Source organism: Nyctereutes procyonoides, unplaced genomic scaffold (assembly GCF_905146905.1).
Source record: "Nyctereutes procyonoides isolate TBG_1078 unplaced genomic scaffold, NYPRO_anot_genome, whole genome shotgun sequence".
Classification (NCBI taxonomy): domain Eukaryota; kingdom Metazoa; phylum Chordata; class Mammalia; order Carnivora; family Canidae; genus Nyctereutes; species Nyctereutes procyonoides.
Window position 1 is genome coordinate 8,542,385 of NW_026575148.1, and position 22,374 is coordinate 8,564,758.

The window sequence follows — 22,374 nt, forward strand, 5'->3', positions numbered from 1 at the left end:
GAGACCTTGGCAACCTTCTGTTCCCATGACCACATTACCAATTTAAAAATGCAGAAAATAAAATTATGCATTGGTGGCTGATCCTCAATACTGAAAACTAAAAACAGACATGGCGGTAAATTCTTCCAGTGGTTAAACACAATGCAACCAAACGGTTAGAATATCAGAAGGATAAACATGATTACAATGATAATTCTAACAGCTACACTTTAAGGAATGTTTATAAAGTGTTGGGAGTTGTTTTAAGTGCTTTCTGTGCATTATCTTATATAGTCTTCAAAACAACCCTACAAAGTGGTTATAAATCCAATTTTAACAGTAAGAAAACTGAGGTGGAGATGGAGAAAGAGAAATATGACTTGCCTAAAGTTGTTTCTATCAGCAAGTGGAAAAGCTGGGATTTAAAACTGGAATCTACCTGTTTTTCATAGAGAACAAAAAGCAACAAAAACAGTGATATTTATTTTTTGAAAAATACCCATATATACCTAATGAAGATTATTTTAAAACCAGATTTTTAGTGGATTCACCAGTTGCCTAAAAAACCTGGAGAATTAGATTGCATTAGCAGAATTACTGTAATTCTTCATTGGAATACATATACCAAATGAGTCAAATTAATAGATGAAAGAGTTTATTTATCCATTTATGTATCTGCCTTGGTCTAGAAAAGATAAGTGAGGGGGTGTCTTAAAGGGGGATCATAGTAACATTTTGAAAAATATTCAGGATCTTAAATATATTACTCTCCCCAGAAGCTGGCTGCTTCCAAGCTTGACTTAATATTTTGCATGTTTTCTCTCCGTTGTTTTGTAAATATATTTGCTTCTCCTTTTTGCAATCGACGTCTTACAGCTGATTTTTGCTGTTTTGTCAACTGACGTTTCACCTTCTGTTTCACCAATTCCTGGAAAGATTTCATGAATTAGTATTACTGATAACTGACCATTCTGATAAGGAGTAAAATATTCAATACAACAAAGATTTACATTATATTTTTTCAAAATTCTTAAGAGTATTAATTTCTTAAATTCCAAACACTGACAGTACTATATGAAACAGCAATAAAATAAACACCAAACTAATGGTTACAAAATAGACCTTAAATTCCTAACAGAAATACAGATTATAGGAAAAAGGAGTACACAATTCTTTGAATAACACAAATCGCCATAGTGCCACCTAGCGTCCATCAGGAAAACCAAAACCAAAAACCAAAAGCCAAGATCCAACAAGATAAAAAACTGCTTCTCTGCTTTCGAGGTAAAAGTAGACACATCTTCTAGTAGAAAATTATGTTTGAAAGCATTCACAACTGGTCAAAATGTATCCAAGAATGCCTTCATAACTTCAAGTGTACAGATAACCTGATGGCAACAGTTCTATGCAAGAGTTTTTGTATAATTTCTGGGAGATAGGGAATGCTTTCTCAGTATAAATTCAAATTATTTCTTCTTAAGACCTAGGCCACCAATGTCACTTTATAAGATGAATAAAAAATTTGAATATTGTTTCCAATAACCTTTTCTTCATCTGAAGCACTACAGCTGGTTATTTAATTGTACATAACTTGCATCACCCAACATATTTCCTAAAAAAGAAACACTGCAAAGGTTGAAGCAAGGGTCTCTTGTTAATAAGCCCCACCCTATGCAACTTATCTAGAAGCATTTATTAAAAATTGGTCAGGTTAAAAAATTAGTGGATCTCGCAGGGAGCCTGACACGGGACCTGATCCTGGGTCTCCAGGATCAGGCCCGGGCCGAAGGCGGCGCCAAACTGCTGAGTCACCCGGGCTGCCCAGAGGATTATTTTTAACATAATACATGTACATGTAACATACTTAGAACTGTATTTGACACAGAGTAAGCAGTATATAAAAATAAACTTTTATTATTTTGAACTGAAAAAAAAAATAGTGGATCTGAGGTAAAAATGGGCTAGAAGCATTAGTCTGCCTAACACAGTTTCTTGGATTGTATATGTGTACTATAAAACTCTGGACCAGGTAAGTTAGGCAGAGACTCTGCATTATTTAACATAGTTAAGCCGACTACACTCAATTAAATAACAGGCTTTAACGAGTTATCCTTCTTAATTTTAGTCTTAATGATTCTCAATGGGAAGAAAGGTAAGAGAATAGAGGAAGAAAGGAAGACAGGCAATTATCAGCCTTCTCAAAACAACAAAGATAAAAGAGCAATACCTTCAGAATTTGGAGGGGAAATTATTTCCAAACCACAACTCAAATTCCCCATCAAGTATGAGAACAGGAAAAGACATTTTTAGCAATTAAAAGTACTGACTGCCCCATTCACTCATATAATTACCGGAATCTATACTGCCAAATAAAGTAAATCAGGTAAGAGAAAGAGATGGTACTAGGAAAGAAGGTAATCAATAAATAGATGAAAAGTCCCAGGAAATTAACAGGAGAAGATGCACCACATTTAAACAAGAGTAATTAATTCATAGATGCCTCTAGAATATTGGCAAGAAAAAAAAATCAATTTCTTTTCTAAGTGTTCTGCTTGAATTTCCCCTTGGTTCTTCACTTTGATGAGACCATAGGATAATCCTATCAAGCTGAAGTAAGTAAGGAGAGATTGTATTACAATGCAAGTAACTTCTTCTTAATCCATAACACTTTACAATCTTACAAGGTTAAATTTTTTCATGTTAAGAGGGAGAAAAATCGTGTTTAGTATATATTTTTTAAAATGAAGCACAAAAAAGAATAAAAAAATAAAATGATGAAACAAACTACTTGTGTATTATTTCAGGGAGTACATGAAAAAATCAACAAAAGTCATGCATTTTGTTGATTCCATTGTTTTGTTGTTGTTGGCCACATTTACATTTATTAAAAAGGAATATACCTTAATGTTTAATTAGAATTTGTTATATATTAGGAAGAACAGGATTGGTAAATGGCAACTTTGCCAATGGAGAACTATGCAAGTATTTATATGAAGAAAACAGATCTTACAATTACAGTTTCAAAGAAACAAAGAATCTTTTACCAGACACCAAAACAATAATTATCAAGTTAACGGAGGTTACAAAATAAACTGTTTTCTCCTGACCTTTTAACAAAATAAAATGTGACCTCAAGGAAAACAGTGACCAAATTACCAAAAAAATGTAGAGTTAAGATGATCAATTTGTTTCCAATGACAACAGGGAAACCTTTTAGATCAAGCTAGGCTAGATCTTTTTTTCTCTTCGATGGCAAATTTGTATTTTATATTATTATAGGCTTAACTCCATTTTAAACTTTCAGTTCCTGTTAGCTATAAGGCAAATAGGATAAAGTCAAGACCTAAAGACAATGTCATCATTATGTACAGAAGACAGCATAATTTAGAATTTAAGAAAGTAGCATTAATTAGTAATTTAAACTTCTTTATATGCAATTGCCGATTTTACACCACTATAATTATATAAAAGTACTTATGTTTTGAATCTGAGAAAAAAGAAAGAATCTGAGAAATAAGGGATAAATAATACTCTTTATAGAAAATACCAAAGCTAATGGTGGACAGGCAATCAAGAAGTGTGAGAAATTCATTTTTTAAAGATTTATTTATCTGGGGGGGAGGGGCAAAAGGAGAGTTTTTAAATTATTTAAATCCAATAGTTAATTATATATTAATTAATGTTAATTGTACACTACATATTAATGTTAATTATATGTTAATTAAGTGGTAAAAGTCAGTGATTCATCAGTCTTCGATACTACCCAGGGCTTGTTAAATCTCCTCAGGGAGTCTTAAATTCTGGTTGAGCATTAAGTCTGACAAGGGGCTTTCGGGCTTGATCTCAGGACCCTAAGGTCATGCCCCGGGTGGAAACCAAGGTCAGACGCTTAATTGTCCTACCTAAGGAATCCCTAAAGAGTGTGAGAAATTCTTAATAAAAACTGGTTACTTATATTTAAAGTACTTGCATTGCACTTAAAGGGAGACTTATCTTTTAATGTAATTAATAGATGTTTCAAAAATTCCATAGATTTAAGTTTACATCCAGAAAATCAGGTGAATTACAAGGCCAACAAAAAACAGTATATAAAAATCAATACATTTACAGAATTTCACATTTTTATTTTTGCCTGATAAGCTCTAAATGCTTCTATTATCAAGTTCCTAGAATCATTAAAAGTCTACTATATTATAAAATATGATATGTTATTTTTAACTTGTCTTTAATCATTCTCATTTAGTTTTGTACATATCCCATATTACATCCATAGGATATACATTTTAACTTGCTGACAATATATATGAACTTGAAAATCAGAAGTTCATAACTATAAAGTTCTTACTTTTTTCTGAATTCACATTCCGCATTATTTTGTTTCCTTTCTAACTTCTAAATTGATTTTCTTTTGCTCATTTTAGGTGAAGTTATCAGTATAAACTGGTTTCAATGGTATTCAACTGAATGCCCTTAAGCAGAAAGAGAACAACCAATACACCAACAATGTAATGTTATCTCTTTCCTTAAAAACTTCAAAGGAAATAAACTGATACTTCCTATTGGTTACCCTGGAGAGAAGGATGACAGGCAGTAAAGCTCCTGAGGAGCTGGACTATTTGTGTTCACTATCCTGCAAAGAAAATGTCCCTTATGAGATCCTTTTGAACATTCCTGCTAAATGTCTAACAAAAATTTAGGATACCAAAGATTTTTAAATCACGTATTTTTCTCCTTCAAAACTGAAGAACCAGGTAGTGACACTGGTGCATCTTTACACTTCAGCTGTAGGACTGTCACTGGGGAACCCTGAGCAAAGGCACGTAACTATCTGGGCCTCAATTTCCTCACTGTTAAAATGCAGGGACTAGACCATATGGGAGAATCTACATCTGGCCACAGTAGTGACCTAATCATCACTGGAAAATGTTGAATAGTTACCGGAGGAATTGTTGAACAGCTTAAAACACTGCCCACAGATGTAACACTCAGAGTTCTTGTTCTGTACTGTTTAATATCTTCTGTATTTTCTTCATTTCTAAAATTAAAAGAAAATCACAAATTATCCAGTTAATTTTTATAGTTAATTATGGGTAATTTATTTATATTTTCCTACATGATAGTAAAACCTAAAGACATAACAAACAGCCCAAAAAGATCATTATATTGAAAATTTCTGTGAAGGTAAAACTACCCACAATTCAGCCCAATATATTAACACTTCATTTGTCAGCATTCAAGTAGTCACTATCAAAATCGCAAAATAACAGAATGTTTCAGCCACCAAATGTTATCGCTTCTCCCCAATTCATACCTTTCCCACTAATCCTCTCCTCTTATTTCACTGAACTTTACACCTATCTGCCTCTTACATATAAATCCTTGGAATACTTCCCTGCCATTTTTCAAACAACAATAGATGGAACATAGACAGTACTCTTAGTCTATGAAGTCTATTTTACTAAGGCAGAAAAACTGCAATGATGGAAACTAACTTGTTTTACACGTAGTCCAAAGTTTTAATGTATACAAGGTATAACAAACTCAGACAATATTGGCCCCTAACAGTCAACAGTATTCATCAACATGCTATCTTGTTTGTACTCGGAATAATAAAGATTTTGTCCAACAGGTGTTCAAAGAGAACAAATTATTATATGCTAAAACTATTTAACCTGAGTAGATTTTCTTCTATTACTTATAATCCTCAGCCACTGCCACCCGTGACTTTAATTCAGTTTTACAAGTTTATTGAGTGATTATAGCCGAGACTCCAGATAGTTATACAAAAAAGGCAGAAAATTTTTGTGTTTTCCTTCACAGTAAAACTCTGTAAGCCTGAACACGTATCAAGAAATGCCTAATAAATGCACTATTGATTTAATCTTGTAATATTATTATTTTGAAATAAATAAATAAAAGCCCATTTCATTAAATTATAATTGTTTGATTCTGGACAAACTATCCTAAATTAATTTTTTAATCTTTTGCTAATATTAGTATTTGTAAGAAGAAACTCTTATAAGAAAAATAACATAGTAATATTATATAATCTTAACTGTACATAAGTAAGGATATAGGGTTCAAAGTACTAAAGAAAATTCACTATAAGTAGATATTTTATGAAGAAAGTACACTTACTGCATGTTTGTTGGACTATGTATAAATCAAACATATGGGGATCCCCGGGTGGCTCAGTGGTTTAGCGCTGCCTTTAGCCCTGGGCGTGATCCTGGAGTTCCGGGATCGAGTCCCATGGCGGGCTCCCTATATGGACCCTGCTTCTTCCTCTGCCTGTGTCTCTGCCTGCCTCTCTCTCTCTCTCTGTGTCTCTCATGAATAAATAAAATCTTTAAAAAAAAATAAAACATACATCAGATTTAAAATTACAAAAATACATGAGCATTCATCCATCTTCAATTTGATCAATTTATCAACTATTTGTAAATAATTCTTCTAAAGTAATTGAGCTGCATTTTTAAGGCAGAGCTGCTTAAAACTGAAACAAAAGGTTGTCTAGGATCAGGTCTCCTGTAGTGGGTAATGTGAATTTTACCAACAAAGGGTTGATTTCATTTTTTACATATAATGGGGCAGAATGTAGCTCCACTGCATCATTTGGGAACAAACACACCCACTCACTTACCAGACAGGCCTCCATGTTAAAGTAAAAAAAAAAAAAAAAAAAATCAATCAATACCTGAAAGGCATGATTTCTTTGTTTAAGGACAAGGCAATCAGATGAGGGCATGCATCTTCATACTCTTCATTGCCCATGGGCATTCCTCCTTGACTTGCTTTACCATCTTGCCTGGTGTCATTTTTAGTTTTGTTTTTTTCCTCAGAATACTCAGTTATAGAACTGTTGTCAATGACCTGCTCTTCTGTTTCTTCTAAAGCCTGACTGAGTTCAGGTAATTCAAAATTGTGTGCATCAGCACTCTCCTCTGACAAATCATCTTCCTTTATTTGTTCAAGGTCTCCAGATGATACACAACAGTCAGCTGACTCATCTGTAGAGTTTTGATCACTCTGATTTTCTAAACTACAAACATTTGCTTTTTCTGACATCTCTTCATCAGAATGTGAGAATTCAGACTCATATTCTGTTTCAATATTTCTATCAGTTGGACCTACTGGATGAAGTAGTTCATCATCTGCCTGCATTTCCTTTGTGTAGCCACTGGCGGAAACCTCTACATCAAGGGAGTGCTCCCTCCTAGGAAAAAGAGTAACAAGCAATAGGAAAAACCGCAGTTAGAGAAGCTTCAGTTGATACTGATTTAATAAATTAACTTTCAAAAGGGGCCAGAGACAACTTCTTTTAAGTTATGTCAATCATTCCAAATCAGAAAATAGTATCTTAACTAAGTATATAAAATAAGTGGGAAAATTTTGCTTTCAGAATTTACATATGATTATTCCATGAATCAAAATGGCTTCTGTTCTGAATGAAGGAAAAACATAAATCCAATTAACATTTAACTTGCTTCCTTAAAAATTCACATATTAAACTGCACGGAGTAAAAAGTCTGTGAATTTACAAGAAACTATGTATGTTTCCCCCCCCCTAAACTCAGTAACATGCCTTAATAGACCAAAGGCAGGAATTTATCTAGTGTTTAAGCTTCATTTATACATTAGACAGCAATGATACTCAATAGTGATTATAACCTGTCGATGGTCATTATTTGGAAATTTTTTTTAGATTAAACTAACTTAAAACTTTGGAACTAAATAAATCAGGTATTTAAACAGAATTTTATCATTTTAAGCAAACCAGAGTACAAACCTGATATCACTAAAAGTTGGATAAAGCTCACTTTCATAGCTGAAACGCTTCACGAAGAAATCTCTAATACATTTAACATCTCTGTCAAAATACCTGTAAAAGCAAGAATTTTCGATATAATCTTTATTCTTATGCTTTTTTTAAAATTTTTTATTTATTTATGATAGTCACAGAGAGAGAGAGAGGCAGAGACACAGGCAGAGGGAGAAGCAGGCTCCATGCACCGGAAGCCCGATGTGGGATTCGATCCCGGGTCTCCAGGATCGCGCCCTGGGCCAAAGGCAGGCGCCAAACCGCTGAGCCACCCAGGGATCCCTATTCTTATGCTTTTTATTAGGCAATGACAATATCCTTATTGAGACACTCTTAATCATCATTACGAATAAGGAGGTTACTCATAAGAAAAAAACATAAGAAACAAATCAGTTACTAGTGTGTTCGAAAAACTCAAACTAAAAGCAGAGAAACTAACAGGAAATACAAGCTGTCAAAGGCATACAGTATGTCCCTGTAGTTAGAAAATTCGAGGTCTTCCCTTATGTAACAGACATACTAAAAGAAAGTAAAATGTCTATGAATCTCAGAAAATTCGCGATCTGTGGTGTGGAAGCAGGTTTCCACTTTTCCTCTATAGTTTCCAGTCTGTCTGGTTATACTTCTCATCAGCTATACCCACTAGAAACCCAGATGACTCCAAAACCTAAAGATAAAATAGGTTAGTGACACCTTAAAAAAACTTTGGGGATTATTAAATCATGTTTTATTTATACATCTTTATTATCTATTAGCTAATTTGCAAGAAGAGCCAAAAGAGATAAATAATGCTGTGGCTTATAAATCTGAAGACATGTTAATCTGGACCAAGGGTAGAGGACTTGTGAATATCAGGTTGCTTTTTAGGAGACCATAAAGCAGTGAGGACGCATTAAATTCTCTCGGTTTCTAGATAAGGGAGAATTAAAAAACAGGGTGATGTAGAATTGACTACCCACTTGAAATATTAATTAATATTTTAGAGAAAGATGAAGTCCGGAAACAAAGATAATGCCACTCTTCTTTCCTTTTTAGGGCATCCTGGGAAAAACCTCAAATAAATTATTCTAAAATTATCTTTTTTATATATGTCTATGTTTCATCTAAGTAGACAAAAATTTCAAAATCTTCAAAAGCAGAGAGACATCTTTTTATATTTTAATTATTTATTATTTTACACCTTAATTTCTGGTGATTAGCACTTCTTTATCCCAGAACTTGCCCATTAAATCCCAAATTAAATCACACTGTTTCCTTATAGAATAACGCAGCCTACACTTGAAATGTCATGATTTGTCATCGTTTCCTTCACTTCTGGTGGTTCTTGGATGTTCCTTCATCGTGTGACTAGGTTACTCCCTATTAACAAAAATGATGATTAGTCATCATCCAAAGATATATTAACCACTCAAACACCTATTCATCTAGTAATAACTGTTTGGTTGGAAATATTCTTTAAGTTTATATTTAACTGACATTCCTCTTTCTAAAGTACAGACATTTTCTAATGAAAATCAGGAAGAAGAAAATCTTGACTGAATACATATTTGAGCTCCCACTTTCTAAGAATTCATTATCTCTGTTATGTAAGTAATAGTGGTTGTCATCTTCAGGAAAAAGTTCCTCATATATATAAATATATCCTATTTCACAGCTTAGCTAGCTTACATGGTAAGTAATATGAAGAATAAGATTATCACACTATATAAAGTGATTCTGCCCTGTGTCAGGGATGAAGTTTTACATAAATTCTTTTCTAATAATAAAATGAAAGCTAAATTTGACAGGAGAGATATTCTTGGTTTGGCAACTGAATCCACTACAAAATCACCATTTTTATTAAGGCCATCACAATGATCAGGTTATGCTTGGTGAAACAACCATGGAGCAACCACGGAGCAGAGAGAAAAGGGGAAAGGCAGAGAGTATGGGGTGCTAGGGTTCCCTTCTCTATGTCCCTGCTTTTTATGAGCAGGCTTTTATTTGTTTTACAAACTGAGCTTCCACCTAAAAGTTTGAATAAAGGGTCCCAGGGCTAAGAAAGAGGGCTTTTGAAAGTCTGACAGATTACACAAGTTATTGAAATTCTTTTGATGGTTTATAAAGCAGGCGGTTTCCTCAGATTTCCCTTATACAGCATAAACTTAATGACTAGGTTTTAAAAACTGGATCTAAGTGCATTTTTCCACCCTTTAAAACACTGAGTAAGATTCTTAGGAGGGTTATCCTAGTTTGATATCCTTTATTTTTTATTTTTTTAAAGATTTATTTATTTATGAGAGAGAGAGAGAAAGAGAGAGGCAAAGACACAGGAGGAGGGAGAAGCAGGCTCCATGCCGGGAGCCTGACGTGGGACTCGATCCCGGGACTCCAGGACCACGCCCTGGGCCAAAGGCAGGCGTTAAACCACTGAGCCACCCAGGGATCCCCTAGTTTGATATTTTTTAATTAAAAAAAAAAAAAATTAGAGGCGCCTGGGTAGCTCAGTCTGTTAAGTGTCCGACTCTTGATTTGGGCTCAGGTCATCTCAGGGTCCTAGGACTGAGTGCCATGTCAGGCTCTCTGCTCAGCAGAAGTCTGTTCAGGGATTCTCTCCCTCTCCCTCTGCCCCCACCTTTGTGTACCGCATGCGCGTGTGCTAATATGTAAATTAAAAAAAGAAAACCCAAATATTTAGACCATTAACATCAGCTACTTCGAACCAGTTATTGATCTAAATCACAGTATTACAAAGTTGAAAAATTAAGAAAAATATTACATCACACATAAACACACTCATATCCAGAATCACTTTAGCATATACCATTCAGCATTGTGATGAGACGTTGAAACCATCTGTGGAAAATCAATCATGGTGATGTGGTCATCTTTATCTAAAATGAGATTGAATTCATTAAAATCTCCGTGAATCAGTCCATGATTTGCAAGTTTGACAATTAGTTCCATAGCTTCATCATATACTGACGCAGGATCTTCCACATGGTGTATCTGACATCTGAAAGTATGAAAACAGATTATTTGTACTTCTTTATGATTTTCGTGAAAGCAAACATATGTATTATTATTTCCATTCCTTAGTTCCCTAATGGCTTTCTCTTCATTTCTACCAGCACACAAACATGATGTAATAGCTCCCACCTATAAAAAAAAAAAAAAAAAAAAAGCCACATCCTGCCTCAATTCTATATCCTTATTCCACTATATACTTTCTTTGATAATTACAGCCGAACTCCTTTACATGCACTTTCTTCATTTTTTTCCCTTCCATTCTAACAAACTCATTCCAAACACTGTTCCAAAGAAAGAGGTCTGGTCAAAACCACTTATGACTTCCATGTATAAATCCAGGGGTCAATTCACAGACTTCATCATATTTGGTCTGTCAGTTAACCTTGTCACCCTTGCTCAAACACTTCCTTCACTCGACTCTTGGTACACCAGCTCTTCAGGCTGTCCTCTTTCTCCATTCATCATTCCTTCTTAGTCTTTCTCACTAGTTCTTCATCTTTCCCTGACCTTTTAAATTTTGGAGCTCCTCAAAGGTTATTACTAGGAGCATTTATATTTATTTATTTATTTATTTATTTATTTATTTATTTATTTATTTATTTATTTACTTACTTATTTATTGCCTTATTTACAATCATTCTTACTGATCTCATTCAGGCTCAGGTTTTTAAACACCATATATACACAGACCTCAACCTAGACTTCTCTGAATTCCAAGGTATCTCAAACTTAACTATGTCCCACACTGAACCTCTGAATATATTTCACCGTCTAACTCCAAGCTGTTCTTCCTGCAGTCTTTCTCATTTCTGTAAATGACAACTTTGTACCTCCAATTAATTTGTTATTCAGACCCCAACCTTGGTGTTATCCTTGACATTCTCATTCCTTTGTATCAATATCCAACCCCAAACAAATCATATTGGCTCTACCTATAAAACGTGCCAGAATCTGACCACTTTTGGTCACCTTCAAATCTACAACTTTGATCTAAACAACCACCATCTCTTGCCTTGATTATTGCAACAATCTCCTAACTTGTCTTCCTAATTCTGTCATCTCCTTTCAGTCTATTCTCAAAACATTAGCCATAGTAATCCTATTAAAACAGTCACATCATGTCTCTTCCCAGTTCAAAATCCTCCATGGCTTCCTATCCCAACCAAAATATAAAAGCCCTTGTACTAACTACTGCTATGTCGGCAATGACACCGTAACACATAAGTGTATGAAATCAACATGTTGTACGCTTCAAATTTATATGTTAGATGCATTAAAAAATAAAAAATTCCTTGCAATGGCCTACAAACCTTAAATGATCTAGTCCCCTGTTGCCTCTGTGATCTCATCACTTATCATCTCTGCCCTCACTCATCAACTCCAGCCACAGCAGTCTCTTCACTGCTTCCATCCCAGGACCTATGTACTTGATGCCCCCTCTGCCTAGATCGCTTCCATATATGCATGGTTTGTTTCTCTCATTCTTTTAGGACTATACTCCAAAAACACCTCATCAATGAGATTCTTCCCATTTACATAAAATAGCAGCTTCCTCCACCTCCCTCAGTATTTCCTGTCCCCCTTACCTCCTTTATTTTTATCTACTGCATTTTCTACCACCTGATAACCATGTATTTCCTTGTTTAGCTACTTATTGCAAGCCTCTTTCCAACAGAATATAAACTCTATGAAGGCAAGGATTTCGTTTTGGTCGCTGCTGAGCCTAGAATAGTGCTCGATATATACTAGATTGATAATAAATACTTGTTGTATCAGAGAAATTATAAAACCCATACTGTCAGAATGAAACTGAATTTTTAATCTGCATTTGAGACTACAGCTTTGTGGTAATTCCTAATCTCCCAGAGGCAACATTCCATTTAATCAAAATAAATTTAGTTTTGAAAACTAAACCTTACATTTATGTATTAAGTAAGATCCATAGTTTCAAGAGTAATAAATACTTACAGAGGATAGCCATTTACGAGTTCCATGACCACTGCATGGCGGTTATAATCAATTGGTTTTGGGACCGGGAATTTCCGGTCATACAATGCCTAAAACAGAGCAAAGCAGGTATAAACTAATGAAGAGGTCATTAATTTTTAGGGAAAAATAAAAGTAAACATAGCTGCCCACAACCAGAAGAAAAAACACACAAGCCTTTACAAAATTACAGTTAACACATACTTATTTATATATGGTTATTCACAGTACAAAATGAGCTATAAATAAAACAAAACTTTAAACCAGTTTACTTAATTTACTTTTTTTAATCAAACAATCTATTGAGCATTTGCTAAATATTAAACATGGTGCTAGGGTTACAGAAACGAATGTTAAAAAGTCTGTCCCCTAAGAAGCCTACAGTCTCTTAGGAGAGATCTTCTTTTCTTGTTAAGTTTCTGTCATTAATTGGGAGTGTGCTTAAAAATTCACATGGAAATAGACTGTGATTTAGGAAATACTCTTGTCTTCTGGCAGATTAGGAAATGAAGTACCCAGTAGATAAGGCATTTTAGTTTATAGAGCACTGACCACCATAGGGAAGATAAATAACCCTATCAGGTGACAAATATACACACAGTCATAGTCTGAGTCAGATGTCACTTCAGATCACCATTAATGCATCCTTTCCCCATATCCTTTACTTTCTCTGTCCTATTGCTTACAAAGTCTAAATATCTTAGATTTGGAATGCTACCATCTCAAAGTAGGCCTTTATTACTTTTATCTGTTTGCTCCAACAGTGGTTCTAGCTCTTGTCACCATATCTAACCTTTATTCTGTGTATCAATACCAAATTAAAATACTATGTCAATGTTTCATTTAAAAAAATCTACAATGTTTCTAAGTATTGATTTCAGTCTGGAAAACTTTTCCTAGTTTTCAAAACTTTTAGTCCACTTAACCAGTCTTTTTAATAAGTACTCTGGAGGACATTCAGGGCTTATACCCATATTCATGTCTTTGCCCATAGTGACTTCTCTGCAAAGTACACTGTTTTACTATCTTTTCCTTAGAGATAAAGCATATCATATGAATGCTTCATGACTCTACTCAACTCCTACTTGCTTTATGCAACTTCCTTCATCAACTATTCTAGTCCACAGAAGTTTCTCTAAATATAACATATAATTTAATTTTTAAATTGTTCTTCATGGTATATTTGTGTTATATTGCCAATGATAAGACACTGTATTACTTATTCCTTTGGTATCCACATCTTCAGCCCACCATATGCCAGGTACTTTTTCATTGGTAGACATACAACTGATATTCAATATACACTTATTAACAGAGTTAGTTTTTTTTTTTTTTTTAAGATTTTATTTATTTGTTCATGAGAGACAGAGAGGCAGACACATAGGTAGAGGGAGAAGCAGGTTCCTTGCAAGGAGCCTGATGCAGAACGTGATCCCAGAACCCCAGGATCATGACCTGAGCCAAAGATGCTCAACCACTGAGCCACCCAGGTGCCCCCAGGGTTAGTTATATAAAGCTGTCTACTTTCTTTGTTAGAGGAACTGAACTACTTCCCACTCCCCAAACGTTTTTGTTTGGTTTAAAGATGGTTTTTTTCAACCCAAGTACTTTCAAACATGCCTTGGCAGCTCAATAGCATCTAATAACCTTAACTACTGTCATAGTGGTCTAGCCCTTGCACTATGGCTTAATCCTTAAGCTATAGCCCAATCTTATATTACTCTCTCCTAGGAAAAAAGAGAGTAAATGTAAGGAGCATATTTATGCACAACCAGATTCTATTCTAGTACCTTCATATAAACATCTGAAAAAAACACCTAATACAGTTTTGGGAAAATGTGTAACAACCCCCTATCAAACTGCCTACATATTGACTATCATAGGTTACAAACCATCAGTATAAGACCAGAAATACCTGACATGTATGCTATGAGCATCATTTATTTATATTGTCTTAAGAATACTTCCCCTGTGGTTATTAAAAATTTAAGCACATGAATTAAAATAACCTACTTAAAAAACATAAAACTGAACCTCCCAGGAGTTTCACATACTGGGCAAATACTAGAATGACCTTTTTTTTAAAAAAAAAAAAAAATGTATGTATGTATGTGTGTATTACTACTAAACTCAATACCTAACGTGGGACTCAAACTCATAACCCTAAGATCAAGAGTTGCATGCTCTTTCAACTGAGCCAGCCCGGTGCCCCTAGAGGGACTTTTAATAATTCAAAATGTTAAAAAGTGAAGATAAGTAGTAACAAATAAGCATGACTGGAGAATAATAGTAATAGAATATTATTTTCTATTTACTTTAAATGTTATTGAAGATATTTAATTTGGTTATTAAAGCTATTTGACAAATCTATCCTGAACTTAATTGTGAAAGTAAAAGGTTAAAGGCTAACGATTTTTACCGTTCCTAATATGCATGCAGATTTGTAAAATCAACATTCTTCTCCATTACATGAAGGAAAAATGCTAGCTAACTTATTTGAGACACTAAGGTTTCTATAGATAACTACTATAGGTAATTCCCTGAGGTTTTCAATTAGAGACAAATAGATACACGTTCACACACACTTGTGAGGCAAGCATATCATTAATTAAGGCTATCTGTTAGTATTGTAGAATATTATACTACAAGGTCTTATCAATACTGTAGAACACATGTTGCCTTTACACATTAAGAATAATGAAAAATGTCTTCACATAGGAAAAAAAATCACCAGAAAAGCAAATAACAGAAATAATCAACAGTTAAAAGTAAATGAAAGAATTGGGGTTGAGGGTAGAGAGACGTGGGGGCAGCAATCTGAAAAGTGTCACTCCATCTTTTCAGCTACATGTGTTATTTGGTTAAGAAATACAAAATTATTTACCAAATACCTTCATATAGGCAAATTCTTTCATGGCAGAGAGACGAGATAAATAAAGCCAGGACATGTTATGCCTGTGTTTATGATAATCACGCTTGTTTTTCAGATTTCGAAAGGAGGTTCTTCCCAGTCTGTGAAGCTTTAACGCAAACTGCTGTCCTTCTTCATTTGCAACAATGTAAATATCTAGAGCCACCATTTAGAAAAGATCATTATTACACTATCACTCCAAAAAGTTCAAATGTGATTTCCTAATTTTGATTTTATTTGTACTAAATTTTCTTTCCTAATTTTGATTTTATTTGTACTAAATTTTCTTTCTTAATAATCAAGAATACTCACTACTCAGCAAAATTCTCTATTTTAATTACAATCCAAAATAAGATGACATGGATTAATAACTACTACAAAAGAAAACAGGGATGTAGTGTGTCAAAGGTTACTGCTTCCAAAGGTGCTCAATACTCGATTCAATTTAGTGGGAAAAATCTGATCGTCCCTTAGCGTCCTACATGTATGAGAAGTGACTTAACATCTTCCTTTTCAACAACATGAAGTTCAATTCTTAAACTGCTTCAGTAAATAATATTCAGTGGTGAGGATATAATCTTATAGTCATCAGAAAGGAGATCTCATAAGTATTCCAATTTTCAAAAAAAAAGTTGCTTTTTCAAATACTAACATTTAAAACACGTCCTACCATTCATGAAAATTTTTGATTGTTACACATCAAGAAACTTTCACATTGGCAGGATTATAAATCAGTGTCAACTTCTGAAGGGAAATTTGGTACTATCAAAATTTTAAATGAATGTAACTTTTGCACTAATAATTCAATTTTTACGACCGTATTATGAATTTATTTGCACAGACACGTATAAGGGTGTCCACCATGTCATCATTTACTATATAAAATTCTACAACTATGTAAAAGACCTATTTGTTAACATGAAATAATACCAGAAATGCATCAGAGGCACCTGGCTGGCTCAGTCAGTAGAGCACAGGATCTATTTCAGGGTTGTAAGCTGGAGCCCCATGTTGTGTGTAGAGATTACTTAAAAATAAAATCTTAAAAAGAAAGAAATGCATCAAGTGGGAAAAATCAAGGTGTAGAATAATAACTAATGTTTGCTTTCACCTGTGATTAAAAAGATATGTGAATATATATACATATATTACATAGACTATTTCTAGAAGGATATATAAAACATCAACAGTAACAGTTTTGGGAAGTAATAACAGCAGATTGAGAGCTGGGTCAGGAATACTGTACTTTCTTTTGTACTATTTATCACTGCCATGTAGTGAAGTTCTTAAAAACCAAAAAAGCCATTTTTCTAAGTTAAAAAAGTGGACATAAAAAAAGTTAAGAGGTAGCATATCTAAAAAGAGGTCATTACCTCATTATATTTAGCACTCCTGCAATACTTACTTGTTCAATGCTATTTTAGAATACTTTTTTCTATGTTCTACACATACCTAATTTGTCAAATGTCTATGATGGAAAAAAGTGTTTGTGGCCATTAGATATTCACTATCTTCTAATACTTCCTTGTATTACATATTTTAGCTATTACAAATATCCACTTATATATAAAATTTGATCATCTATATTGCTACCAACCAACTTTCTAATTTTAGTTGGAAAAAATGGAAAAATTAAAAGATAATGTTTTCACAAGGGAAAACATAAATAGAAACTACAGCAAAGAAAATGAGTTCAGTAGTACTGTTAGCACTTACCTGATTCTTTCCCAACACCCATCTGGTTTCCAACGGACTCAACTACCTGTCTAGAAGAAAGTGTTTTCAAAGCTAGGTAATCATAGCCTGCATTTGTCAACCGGTAGCCCTGGACAGCTAGACAAAAGAAAATAAAAAAAGGCTGTATTTTACTTATATCCTATAATTAAGTCACATTAGTTCAAGTCATGAGAAAAATTTAAACATAAGAATTCTTAGCTGGAAAGATTAGCTTACCCAGTCTTATGAGTTTGGCATTTCTTCCTACAATTTGTATTTTTTTCTCTAGAGCAGTGTTATTCAAAGTGTGACTCCCAGACTGATACCTCTCTATAAGTATTTGTTACCAGTCTGTGATAAGACACAAACTGAAATGGTTACGTTCAGAAATTTGTATATCACTTTGACCAAGTTATTTATGTCTTCAACTCTAATAAGGAATTTGTGCCTGTATTATATCGATTTTTAAATTCCATTTTCCTAGTAATCATTAACTTATTTATTGTTATTAAATATTAACTTTTTAATTGTTATTTTAGAAAACTATGGATCCACAGTAGGTTGAAAAAAAAAGAAACTCATTCCTCACAACGGTCTGAGAATTAATGCTCTAGAGTCTTGCAGCAGAACGTATTTTCCAAAGAAATTGGCAAAACAATTATCTCTATCCTACGATCTTTTACAAGTTGGAACTTGTTAATCCCCTATCAGGAGATGGAGGCTATTTCTCTACTCTTCTTTGATTTGGGTGGGCCCTGTGAATGCTCTAATAGAACATGGTAAATGAATGCAGTTTTCAGGTCTATGAAGAGTACTCTGCTGGTCTGGAAATTTTAATTTTCCACCTTTCAAAAATGCCTGCTCTGGAAGAAGCCAGTTACATGAAAAAAATCACCAATGGTGCCACAAATACTTACTTTTGGTACGCTCCCAAGCTATGAGTTTATGTTTCACTAATTCTCTTAAAACTTTATTACAGCCACCATGTTTAAGGCTGGCTATAGAAGCAACTAAACTGCAGGGAACTATTTCATGGTTCTTCATGCCCATTTCAACCTGAAATTAAAGGAATCGTATAGTTATAATCAACACAGAGCTATTGTATATCAAATCCTTGCTAAGAAATTTAACCTCTTCAAATTTCTCTGACCATGCAGTTCCCCAACCAATTCTGAGACAGAAGTACTACCTTCTCTGGACGTATTTCTAATCACAATTTGATATATAATCACAGATATTCATAATCTGCTCTCTACTAGACTCTAAATATAAAAAGTGCAAGTTCCTAACAGTTACTGACATGTGGCAAAATACTAAAATATTTATTGTCCTCTAAATATTTATGTTTAAAAACTAGAGGTATTTCAGATATTAAGAAGGTATTTAATGGGGATCCCTGGGTGGCACAGCGGTTTGGCGCCTGCCTTTGGCCCAGGACGCGATCCTGGAGACCCGGGATCGAGTCCCACGTCGGGCTCCCGGTGCATGGAGCCTGCTTCTCCCTCTGCCTGTGTCTCTGCCTCTCTCTCTCTCTCTCTCTGTGACTATCATAAATAAATAAAAAAAAAAAATAAAAAAAAAAGAAGGTATTTAATGAAATGAAAGCACCATATGCAGGCATGATAGAAGATTAAAAAATGTATAAAAAATACTCTCCAGGGATGCTTGGGTGGCTCAGCAGTTGGGTGCCTGCCTTTGGCTCAGGGTGTGATCCCGGAAGTCTCGGGATCGGGTCCCACGTTGGGCTTCCTGTATGGAGCCTGTGTCTCTGCCTCTCTCATGAATTAAAAAATAAATAAATAAAAAATAAAAAATAAAAAAAAAACTCTCCAGGGGGAGAATTTATTACCTAATTGTGGAAATAACCTACACATCTAGCTTTATCAGAAGATAAGCAATAGTAAGTGCTAAAAAGTGCTAAAAGGGCTGAACAAAAATAATTCTAGCTGAGGAAGAAATAGCCCTTGAGATTGACTTTGAGATGCAGGAAAACAGAAAAAGCACACAAGGGAATAGGAGAGAAAGGCAAAAGATCTGAACATGGCACATATGCAAGAAAGCACAAAGCCCAGTAGCAGTTAGTACACTGATAGCTCAGAGGTAAGGGCAAATAGAGTTCATGAAAAGAAGGCTGGAAAACGCTTTTGAGCAAGATATGGAAGGCCCTGAAATGCAGACCAAAGGGTTTTAGATTTCTGAGGAAAGCTGAAAACCTTGAAGGTGTTTATGTAAAAGAGATTTGTGAACAGGGATGTTTTAAGGACATTCATCACAACTCAAAGTTCTGGAAGGTCTTTCAAATTAAGATTTTCCGGACTGAAGTCATAATTAAAGGGGAAAAAATGGTTATTTGAGGCAGGTAAGGATAAAGCTATGAAGTGAATATGATCATTGAGCAAGACAGAATGAAAGACAAAGGAAGGACGACAGACAGAATTTTGGGGGAATTTCACATTAAAATGTAAGGGCAGCCAGCTATAAAGTATGATTACTGATGTAGGAGGCGTCTGAGAAGTAAAGGGAAGACAGTCAAGGAAAGGTGGTCTCTGATACCGAGGATGGTAGGCCTCAACTGAGACTGAAATATTTAATGAGTCATTTGTTGGTGAGCTTCAAAAAATAACTTAAATACTGCAGAGACCGAAGTTTTGGAAGATAAATCCAGCACTGTTTTCATGTCCCGACCAAGATCTCACACCTTAAGTCATTTTGTTAGTCTCTCACATTCTTTCTCACTACACCCGTATTTCTGTCAGAGGCATTGGGGAATAAGTCCATGTGCTGAGAGGGACCTATTTTTCAGAAGTGACAGCAGGCATTTAAAGAAAATACAGCTGGATCAAGCATCTTCCAAATTTCACACTGAATTTGCATGTGATACTTTACTGCCTATTTAATTGAAAGATAATAGCTTCTAAACAAATTTGTTTTATTCTGGAAATGCCTAATCTACGTGTTGTTGATCTTTGTCCCCTAAGACCACGACCATTAAAATCAGTTTTTGAGGAATGCCTGGGTTGCTCAGCAGTTGAGCGGCTGCCTTTGACTCAGGTCATGATCCCGCGGTTCTGGGATCATGTCCTGCATTGGGTTCCCTGCCTGGAGCCTGCATCTCCCTCTGCCTTTGTCTCTGCCTCTCTCTCTGTCTCTCATGAATAAATAAATAAACTCTTTAAAAAAAATTTTTTTAAAGAGTTTATTTGAACAAAAATTCATTCAAAGGCTCTTGGGTGGCTCTGTCGCTTAAGCATTCGCCTTCAGCTCAGGTCATGGCCCCAGGGTCCTGGGATGGAGTCCCGCATCAGGCTCCCTGCATGGAGCCTGCTTCTCCCTCTGCCTGTGTCTCTGCCTGCCTCTCTCTCTGTGTCTCTCATGAATAAATAAATAAAGTCTTTAAAAAAAAGAAATCCGTTTTTGTCACTGGTTAAAACATTCAGCAGTTCCCCTATATGTGGAGTATCTTCTGAATTCTTTACCAAGCTCGCAAGGCTCTGCAGCACACGGGCAGTCTCTCACTTGTCCAATGCCATCTCCAGCCATTAAGTCTCTTGCTCACTATGCTCCAGCCACACTGGCCTTTCCGTTCTTCATAAACTTCCGAGGTCAGAAGCTTTGTACGCAGTACAGCTGTTTCTTTTCTTTTCTTTTTAAATATTTTATTTATTCATGAGAGACAGAGAGAGCCAGAGACACAGGCAGAGTGAGAAGCAGGCTCCATGCAAGGGGCCCGATGTGGGTAGGACTTGATCCTAGGTCCCCAGGATCACGCCCTGGGCCGAAGGCGGTGCTAAACCGCTGAGCCACCCAGGGGAGGGACAGGATCCTCTGTCTCCATCACTTTCCAAGAACTTCACTGGACTGCCTCCTTTTCATCCAGCTCCCATTATTTCCCCATCTCCCCTGCCAGTCTTTCTCTTACTTGGCAAATATTTCTTCAGTATCTACCAAGCGCCAGGGACTTTTTCAAAAGCTCGTAACTCTGGTTACGCACAGTAAATAGGCAAGATCATTTCATTTAGGTAGTCATCCCCTTTTAAAAAAATTTTTAAAAGAATTTTATTTACTTATTCATGAGAGAGAGGTAGAGAGACACAGGCAGAGGGAGAAGCAGGCTCCATTCAGGGAGTCCGACGCCAGACGCGCGACTCGACCCCGGGTCCCCGGGGTCACGCCCTGGGCCGAAGGCGGCCCTAAACCGCTGCCCCACCCGGGATCCCCTCAGCAGCCTTCCCTGACGTCGCCCCGAATCTAAAGATGACATCCATACCCCCCCCACCCTCCACGTGCACGTGGTTTCTATTTTACGGACCTCAGCGCTTATTAGCTGATTGCACCTCATTCCTTTCCCCGTTTACTCGGCCCGTCACCCTCGTCTTGGGCCCCCTGCGAGTTCCCTCACGTCGTCACCAAAAAGCCCAGACAAGTCAGCGCCGCTTAATCACAGTGAATAAATGCTGCGTGAGTGACCGTGTGCGTGAGGACCCCCGGCGTCACCAGTCCTCGGGAGTCTCCGAGCCCCCGTCGGGGGGGGGGCGGGCGGAAGGGCTGGCCCCGAGACGCCGTCCGGGCCGCGGGGACCCAAGGGCGGCCCTGGAGCCCGAGCAGCCGGAGCAGAGAGGAGGGAAACGCCCACGAGAGGGTCCCGGCTCTGCTTCGGGGCGGACGGAAGCTCCCGAGCGACCTGGGCCGCCCGGGTCTCCGAGGCCTACGGCGCGCTCCGTCCTCAGGCGAGAGGCGGGAGCCGGAGAGCGCGCGGCCGGCGGGCGGCCGGGGAGACACGGCGACTCCTTACCGCGGTCAGGACCCTGAAGTCATCCCGGCTCAGGTAACGTAACTTGGCCACGTTCACCTTCCCCATGGCGCCCGAAGACGAAGCCGGGAGCCTCCTCCTCTGCAGCCGCAGACTCGCCTCTGCGGGCGCCTCCCGGGAACCTCCCGCGCGCCTCCCTGC

The 22,374-nt window shown here is 36.3% G+C and overlaps 1 protein-coding gene across 1 annotated transcript; it reads right to left on the minus strand.

The window, feature by feature from the left end:
* Positions 1-617: 617 nt before the first annotated feature.
* Positions 618-22,374, minus strand: RIOK2 (RIO kinase 2). The gene is made up of 10 exons (XM_055312863.1): positions 22,216-22,374; positions 18,341-18,479; positions 17,424-17,540; positions 15,688-15,863; positions 12,779-12,867; positions 10,605-10,796; positions 7,769-7,861; positions 6,677-7,195; positions 4,918-5,014; positions 618-907 (listed from the first exon to the last, which is right to left on the minus strand). Exons 1-10 carry the CDS (start codon positions 22,279-22,281, stop codon positions 743-745), a joined length of 1,653 nt encoding a protein of 550 aa, XP_055168838.1. The 5' UTR covers positions 22,282-22,374; the 3' UTR covers positions 618-742.

Bases quoted from the DNA above. Each gene is read 5' to 3' on its own strand.
- RIOK2 (XM_055312863.1), bottom strand. From the start codon at position 22,281: ATGGGGAAGGTGAACGTGGCCAAGTTACGTTACCTGAGCCGGGATGAC. The intron at 12,868-15,687 runs GTATTTGGTAAA...GCTCTGTTTTAG, and splicing joins AAGAATTTGCCTATATGAAG to GCATTGTATGACCGGAAATT. The intron at 7,862-10,604 runs GTATATGCTAAA...TTGCTTTTACAG, and splicing joins TCTCATCACAATGCTGAATG to GTATTTTGACAGAGATGTTA.